Source organism: Lycium ferocissimum, chromosome 3 (genome assembly GCF_029784015.1).
Source record: "Lycium ferocissimum isolate CSIRO_LF1 chromosome 3, AGI_CSIRO_Lferr_CH_V1, whole genome shotgun sequence".
NCBI lineage: Eukaryota > Viridiplantae > Streptophyta > Magnoliopsida > Solanales > Solanaceae > Lycium > Lycium ferocissimum.
In genome coordinates, this window is record NC_081344.1 from 24805363 (window position 1) to 24813770 (window position 8408).

The window sequence follows — 8408 nt, forward strand, 5'->3', positions numbered from 1 at the left end:
TATTGCTTGGGCCGAGGCCACAGTTTTTGTGCACATTATTTGGGCCCTAGGCCACAGTTTATATTTACAGTCATACAAGTGATTCCTCATTCGAGCCATGGAGTACTTGATTCTTGGTTTCTCGTTTAGTTGATTTCGTACTTATATTCTTTCTTTCAGTTGCTTTACATACCAGTACAATTCAAATGTGCTGATGTCCCTTTTTATTGCTTGGGGGTTTGCATCTCGTGATACAGGCAACGATATACAGGTTGACGATCCAGCTAGCTAGGACTTGCTCGTATCAGCTATTGGTGAGCCCCAGTTCCTCCGGGGCGTTATCCTGCATTCAGTCTTCCCAGTTTTAGATAGCTAGCTTTTCAGTATTCGTAGACGCTTCATAGACATAGTTCCGTAAGTCAGATATTAGCAGTCTTTTATGTTTTAGCCTTGTTGGCTATTTATTCAGATGTTCTAAACTTAAACCGTATATTTTCACATTTATATATATTTTCAGTCAGACTTTAGTAGATCAACATGTGTTAGTATTATTTCCTTATTATTATATGTTTTGATATCACCTGTTGATTTAGCTAGCCTATGGGTTCGCTCAGTCACATGCAGTTAGGCACGAGTGTCGTGTTATGCCTAGGCCATGATTCGGAGCGTGACAAAGCTTGGTATCAGAGCACTAGGTTCAAGTGTCTTAGGGAGTCTATGAAGCCGTGTCTAGTGGGGTCGCCTTTATATGTGTGAGGGCCCCACACATATAAACAGTTGACCACCAAGACATTCAAGATTTGTTTCACTTCTTTCATACTCTAGTTCGTGCAGTACTTTTAGGAATTTTTCTAACTCGTGTGACTTACGTATTTCAGAAATGGCTTTGAAAAGAAAGTACAATAAGAGGAATACAACTACTAGCCAGAGGTCTACCGTTGATGCAGCAACGGAAGAGAACACTCAGCCTCAGACAACCGCCACAGCTAATGCTATAGGTACACCTTCCAATGCTTCGGACGCGGATGTTAGGGGAGCTATTCAACTGCTCACTCAGATTTTGGCAAACCAGGCACAGCGATAAGAAACAGCTCCTAGCACAGGTTCTAGTAATGGGTCGAACAGTTCTAGGACTCAGGAGTTTCTGCGGATGAAGCCGCCAGTGTTTACAGGGTCAAAGAAGGATGAGGACCCGCAGAATTTCATTGATGGACTCTAGAAGGTATTTCGAGTGATGCATGCTACTGATACAGAGACAGCGAAACTTGGAGCATTCCAGCTGCAAGATATGGCCCATATTTGGTGTGAAACATGGGAACAGTCCCGAGGGGAGGATGCACCTTACTACTTGGGACGAATTTGCAGACGCTTTCATTGAGCACTTTATGCCAATTGAAGTCAAGGAAGCCAAGGCTACTGAGTTTGAGAATCTAAGGCAGAATGACATGACTGTTCAGGACTATTATCTCAAGTTCGTATCATTATCCAGACATGCCCCTCACATGGTTCCTGATATGAGGGCCACGGTTGGGAGGTTCGTACTTGGGCTTAAACTCGAGTTACACAGGGATGCCAATACAGTTGCTCAAAATGACAAGATGACTATTTTGAAGATACTGGCCTTCGTGCAAGGTAACGAGACTAGGTAAAAGGAAGAAGAAGCCCTGCAGAAGCAGAAGAATAGAGAGTTCAACAAGAGGGCTAAGTTTGCTGGTAATTTCAGTCAGGGAGGATCTCAAGGAGGTGGGAGCCGTCAGTTCTTTAAGAATAGGTCATTAGGACCTTCTCTCTCTACAACTAGTGCCCCATCTCAGAGGTTCAAGTTTAATCAGAAAGGCCAAAACTTCGGAACAGTAGGCTCACAGTCACAGGCTAGCATGACCGATCGTGGTTTCCAACACCCTACTTGCAACACTTGTGGTAAGAAGCACTAAGAAGTATGCCATTCGGGCATGGATGGTTGTTTTGGGTGTGGTCAGCCAGGTCATTTTCTGCGGGATTTTCCATCAGCAAGACAGAATACCGGAGGTAACAGTAATGTAGCTTAGTCCACTAATTCAGCAGCTCGTCGAAATTTCTAAGCCCGGCAGGGGTGTGGCGCAGTAAAGTCTGGAAATACGGGCGGTGGTCAGAACCGTCTGTGTGCCTTTGTCGGGACGTCAGGATATAGAAACCCATGGAGATGTTGTCAAAGGTATGCCAACAGTCTTCACCTTCGATGTTTTTGCTCTTATGGACCCAGGATCCACTCTATCTTATGTAACCCCTTATATTGCTAAGAAGTTTGGGATAGAACCCGAACAGTTGCGTGAACCCTTTGAAGTAGCCACACCAGTTGGGGAGTCAGTTATAGCTAGACGTATTTATAGGGGCTGTCCAGTGTTAGTCTATCATCGCAAAACCATAGCAGACTTGGTAGAATTAGAAATGGTAGACTTTAATGTAATCATAGGTATGGATTGGTTAGAGTCCTGTTATGCCTCAGTAGGTTGTAGAACCAAAACAGTAACCTTTGATATTCCCGATGAGCTCATAGAATGGAGGGGTAATTCAGTAGCATCTAGGGGCAGATTTATTTCCTATCTTAGAGCCAGAAAGATGATTTCCAAGGGGTATATTTACCACTTAGTCCGAGTCAGGGATACAGATGCCCAGACTCCAACTCTTCAGTCAGTACCAGTTGTCAGTGAGTTTCCAGAAGTCTTTCCAGATGATCTACCCGGAGTTCCTCCGAATAGGGAAATTGACTTTGGAATTGATCTACTTCCCGGCACTAAGCCGATATCTATTCCGCCGTATAGAATGGCCCCAACAGAATTGAAGGAGTTACAGGTTCAATTAAAGGATCTTCTTGACAAGGGGTTTATAAGGCCAAGTGTCTCACTTTGAGGCACCGGTCTTGTTTGTCCGAAAGAAAGATGGATCCTTGCGTATATATATAGATTACCGCCAGCTGAACAAAGTCACCATTAAGAGCAAGTATCCTCTTCCCAGAATCGATGACTTATTTGATCAACTTCAGGGTGCTTAGTGTAATTCCAAGATTGACCTCAGATTCGGCTACCATCAGTTGAAGGTTAAGGAGGTTGATATTTCGAAAATTGCTTTCAAAACCCGTTATGGTCATTTTGAATTTCTTGTCATGTCGTTTGAGTTGACGAATGCACCAGCGAATGCACCAGCAGCTTTCATGGATCTTATGAACAGAGTCTTCAAGCCTTATCTCGACTTATTCGTCATTGTGTTTATTGATGACATATTGGTATATTCTCGTAGTGAGGTTGACCATGCAGAGCACCTCAAGATAGTGTTGCAGAGACTCAAGGATCACAAACTTTATACAAAATTCTCAAAGTACGAGTTTTGGCTCAAGTCAGTGGCATTCTTAGGCCATGTGATTTTAGGCGAAGGTGTGAAAGTTGATTTGCATAAGATTGACGCTGTTAAGAACTGGCCCAGACCCACCTCAGCATCAGATATCAGAAGTTTCTTATAAGGCTGGGCATAAATACTGAAAACTGAAAAATCGGACCGAACTTCAAGAAACCGAAATCGAAAGAACCGAACCGAACTAGTTTGGTTCGGTGTTTGGTGTTCACCTTCAAAAAATTGAAACCGAAATAGCCGAACCAAACTTTGATGAAACCGAACCGAAGAACTGAAATTTAAATCGAAATTTATACATTACCCAAAAAAATTAAAACAGTCCAGACCTATTAAGTTTAAGCCCAAAAAAAATCCACTGGTAATAAGCTCTCTTTTGCTTTTGTATTTCTAATTTTTCACTTCAGTTGAGAAAATCAAATATCCTTAACAAAGAAAGGTGACTAGGATGTGTCTTTAGGATTAATGTATATCCTTTATGTGTTTTCTTAATTATTCTTACTGTATGTATATAACACCTAGTAATCCTATATTATGGTTATGGTTTTCTGTTCTTGTGTATCTTGTTTGTTTGATCTTGATTTTGATTTTAATTTGTTAGTTTTATATTTTGTTGCTTTTGAGAATATGAATTAGTATAAATAGAATCGCTTCTAATATCATATCAAAAAAATCGAATTGAAAAAACCGAAGCCGAACCGAACCAAACTTCAAAAAATCAAAACCGAAAGAACCGAACCGAACTAGTTTGGTTCGGTGTCAACCTTCAAAAAATCGAAACCGAAATAGCCAAACCGAAGTTTAATAAAACTGCACTGAAGAACCGAACGCCCACACCTAGTTTCTTGGGTCTGGTAGGTTATTACAGGCTTTTTGTTGAGGGGTTTTCCTCCATCTCAACTCCGTTGACTAGGTTGACTCAGAAGAAGGCCAAATTCCAATGGTCAGATGTATGTGAACAGAGTTTTGAAGAGTTAAATAAGAGATTACTTCTGCTTCAGTATTGACGCTATCAGAAGGAACCGAAGGGTTTGTAGTATATTGTGATGCTTCAGGAATTGGTCTTGGATGTGTTCTAATGCAGCATGATAAAGTTGTGGCTTATGCATCTAGACAGCTTAAGGCTCATGAAAAGAATTATCCGACACATGATCTAGAATTGGCAGCTGTAGTTTTTGCACTTAAGATATGGCGTCACTACTTGTATAGAGTGCATGTGGATATTTTCACCGATCATAAAGCACACAGATATTTTCAAGCAAAGAGAGATGAATCTTAGGCAGAGAAGATAGCTCGAATTGCTTAAGGACTATGATGTGGATATTCTCTATCATCCAGGGAAGGCAAATGTTGTAGCCGATGCTCTTAGTCGTCGTTCCATGGGAATTTTAGCTCATGTTGATGCAGATAAGAGAGTCATGACCAAGAAAGTTTGTCATTTATCCAGTCTTGGAGTTTGACTTTTGGACTCCGAGGATAGCAGTGTGGTTGTTCAGAATAGGGCTCTTTCCTCCTTAGTCATTAAAGTTAAAGAGAAGTAGTATAAGGATCCCTACTTGTTGCAGCTGAAAGAGGGGATTCACAAGCATAAGACGACGACTTTCGAATAAGGGGGAGATGACGGTACCTTGAGGTACTGAGGCAGATTATGTGTCCCAGATGTAGATGGACTCAGGGAGCGGATCATGTCAGAAGCTCACCATTCCAGGTATTCCGTTTACCTAGGTTCCACGAAAATGTATCATGATCTTAAGGAGATTTATTGGTGGAACGATATGAAAAAGAATGTAGCAGATTTTGTGGCTAAGTGTCCAAATTGTCAGCAAGTAAAAGCCGAACACCAGAGGCCTAGTGGCTTGGCTCAGAATATTGATGTTCTCGTTTGGAAGTGGGACATGATAAATATAGACTTCATAATAGGTCTACCTCGTTCAGCTAGGAGGCATGATTCAATTTTGGTGATTGTGGACAGACTTATGAAGTCAGCGCACTTCTTACTAGTTAAGACCACAGATGCAGCAGAGGACTATGTCAAGTTGTAGGTTCGTGAAATTGTTAGACTTCATGGGACTCTAGTGTCCATTATTTCAGATCGTGGTGCTTAGCTCACAGCAAAATTTTGAAAATCCTTTCAGAAAGGATTGAGTTCAAAAGTTAACCTTAGTACAACTTTTCACCCTCGGACGGATGGTTCGGAGAGCGTTAATTATTCGGACCCTTCGAGGATATGTTAATGGCATGTGTCCTTGATTTCAAAGGTAATTGGAATGATCACTTATCTCTTATTGAATTTGCTTATAATAACAGTTACCATGCTAGTATTGGGATGACACCATATGAAGCTTTGTATGGGCACAAATGTAGATCACCAATTGGATGGTTTGAGGTTGGTGAAGCTGAATTATTAGGACCGGACTTAGTCTATCAGGCTATGGAAAAAGTCAAGTTAATTCAGGAGCTGTTGAAAACGGCTCAGAGTCGAATTAAGTCTTACACAGTTATGAGATGAAGGGATTTAGAGTTTCAAGTTAATGACTGGGTATTTCTTAAAGTTTTGCCTATGAAGGGTGTCATGAGATTTGGTAAGAAAGGGAAGCTTAGTCCCCGCTATATTGGACCATACAGAATTCTGCGAAAGGTTGGTCAAAAATGACTTATGAGCTTGAGTTGCCGCAAGACTTGGTTGTTGTGCACCCAGTATTCCATGTGTCCATGTTGAGAAAGTGTGTGGGAGACCCCTCATTGGTTGTCCGATCGATAGCATATCATGCCAATGATATTTTGACTTATGAAGTCCCAATGAAAATCCTTGATTATCGAGTTCGCAAGTTGAGAACGAAAGAAGCTGCCTCAGTAAAAGTTTTATGGAGGAGTCAGAAAGTTGAAGAAGCTACGTGAGAAGCAGAAGAGGACATGAAGTCCAGATATCTCCATCTCTTTGAAGAGTCAGCAGAAAGCGTTGAAGGTAATTTATCTTCTCATTCAGATTTCTTTTCATGGTTTCGATGTTCCCCGGTAATCGCCCGGTTGCGGCGACCGGCCCGGTTTAATAGTTATTCGGTTCGACGAGATAATTCGGTTCGACCCCTTTTAGTTTAGCATTCATGTGCGCATGTCAGTTAGTATACACATGTCTTAGGAGTCACTCTTTACCAGAATCTATCATTTGAGGACGAATGATCCCAAGGGGGAGATATTGTAACACCTCATACCTTTAACTTAAGCCTTGACCGTGATCTTCGACTTAGAAAATCAGATAGAGAATGTTGGAGTTGGAGTTTTGCTTCTGTTCAGCAGATGAAATTTTACGCCCAGAATTACGGACCGTAATTCAGTCCGTAATTAGTAAGTTGGTCACTGGTTTCGATATGAAAAATTACGGTCAGGAATTACGGAGCGTAATTTGAATTACGGACCGTAATTCATGACCGTAATTGGAGAGGTGTTTAACTGGGCTTTCTGTTTTGGGACATTGTTAATTACGGTCTTGTTTTACGGACTGTAATATGAATTACGGACCGTAATTTGGTCCGTAAAAATCTAGCCCACACCAAAACTTATAAATACTTGGTTTCAGTTCTAGTTTTATTTTTTACAAGTCCCTAAACCCTAGAACGACCTGCTCTTCTTCTCCACCATCGAGAATACTAAGGTAAGCTATCCTAACCTATTCTAAGTAGATTAAATCATGTGTTCATCTAACCTAATTAGGGAATCATTGTTCTTAATCTAGAATTTTCAAGAAAACCCATATTCAAGGTTAGAGACACAAGCTTTTGGGACTCTTCTCAAAGTTCAAAGTTTTATTATGGATTGTGAATTAGCTAAGGTATGTGAGGCTAACTATCTAGGTTAGGGAACGTTTATGATTCTCCCTACACCTCATTCTACATGCTTATCAGTAATTTGACTCAGAATACAGTTAGCCCTAGTTTCTTGATGAGTTGTAGAACTGTTATTTTCTAGGGTTATAGTTTCATAATTCGTTCATGGTGATCACTTTGAATATCATGAACTCAGTACGTAATCTTTATAGACTTGTGTATTAACATCACGCAGTCTCAGTCAGTGTATAATCAGTTGTTTGCTTAAATTCCATAATCAGAGACAGTTATCATGCTATCAGCTATAGCAGTCTCAGTCTTGTAAATTTTTTAATGTTGAACACCTGTATCTATATTTTTGGGCCATAGGCCACAGTTTATGCATACGTATTGCTTGGACCTAAGGTCACAGCTTTTGTGCACATTATTTGGGCTCTAGGCCACAATTTATATTTACAGTCATACAGGTGATTCCTCATTCAGAACAAGGAGTACTTCAGATTCTTGCTTTCCTGTTTAGTTCAGTTTTAGTTTCAGTACTTATATTCTTTTTTTTCAGTTGCTTTACATACTAGTACAATTCAAATGTGTTGATGTCCCTTTTTATTACTTAGAGGCCTGCGCAACGATATACAGGTTGACGATCCAACTAGCTACGACTTGCTCGTATCAGCTATTGGTGATGTTAGAACCCGTATTTTTGTACATTGGAATAATCCGGATTAATTATGATAAGTTAAGGACAAAACTATTCCGGGATACTAAGTCGGGATTTTTGACCTTCGATTTTATTTTGAGATATAGGTTGCTCATGAATTAGTTGGCATGAAATAATTAGGAGAATTTGGGACCAAAAGTGATAAAATTGGAAGTTGAAAAATCATCAATTTCTATGGTTGGCCTTGTAAGTGGGGTGAATGGCCCACACAAGTTGTGTTCAATTTTAATTGGAACAACACATGGTGTGGGCCAACGGTCAATTGTGCACTTCATTTAAGTGGCAAAAGATGACCACTAGTTTCATTTCTCACTCCACCACTCATAGACTCAAAAAAAAAAAAGAACAAGAAGTGAAGAGAGGGAGGCTCTCGGCCAGCCCTCCCAAAAATCACCTCCCCTCAAGCCCTTCAAAAATAAATTTTTTGGTGTTAACCCACTACATTGAAGTCCCTAAGTAATGGAAGAGTTGTTTGGGTCATCTAACCATTCATTGTATCCAAT

At 40.5% G+C, this 8408-nt stretch overlaps 1 protein-coding gene across 1 annotated transcript in view; it reads right to left on the reverse strand.

The window, feature by feature from the left end:
• Positions 1-7646: 7646 nt before the first annotated feature.
• LOC132048796 (uncharacterized mitochondrial protein AtMg00820-like) overlaps positions 7647-8408 on the reverse strand; it is an 8030-nt gene continuing 7268 nt past the window's right edge. The window contains exon 2 of the mRNA XM_059439478.1: positions 7647-7699. Coding sequence (XP_059295461.1) covers positions 7647-7699 — 53 coding nt within the window. The remainder of the gene's footprint in view (positions 7700-8408) is intronic.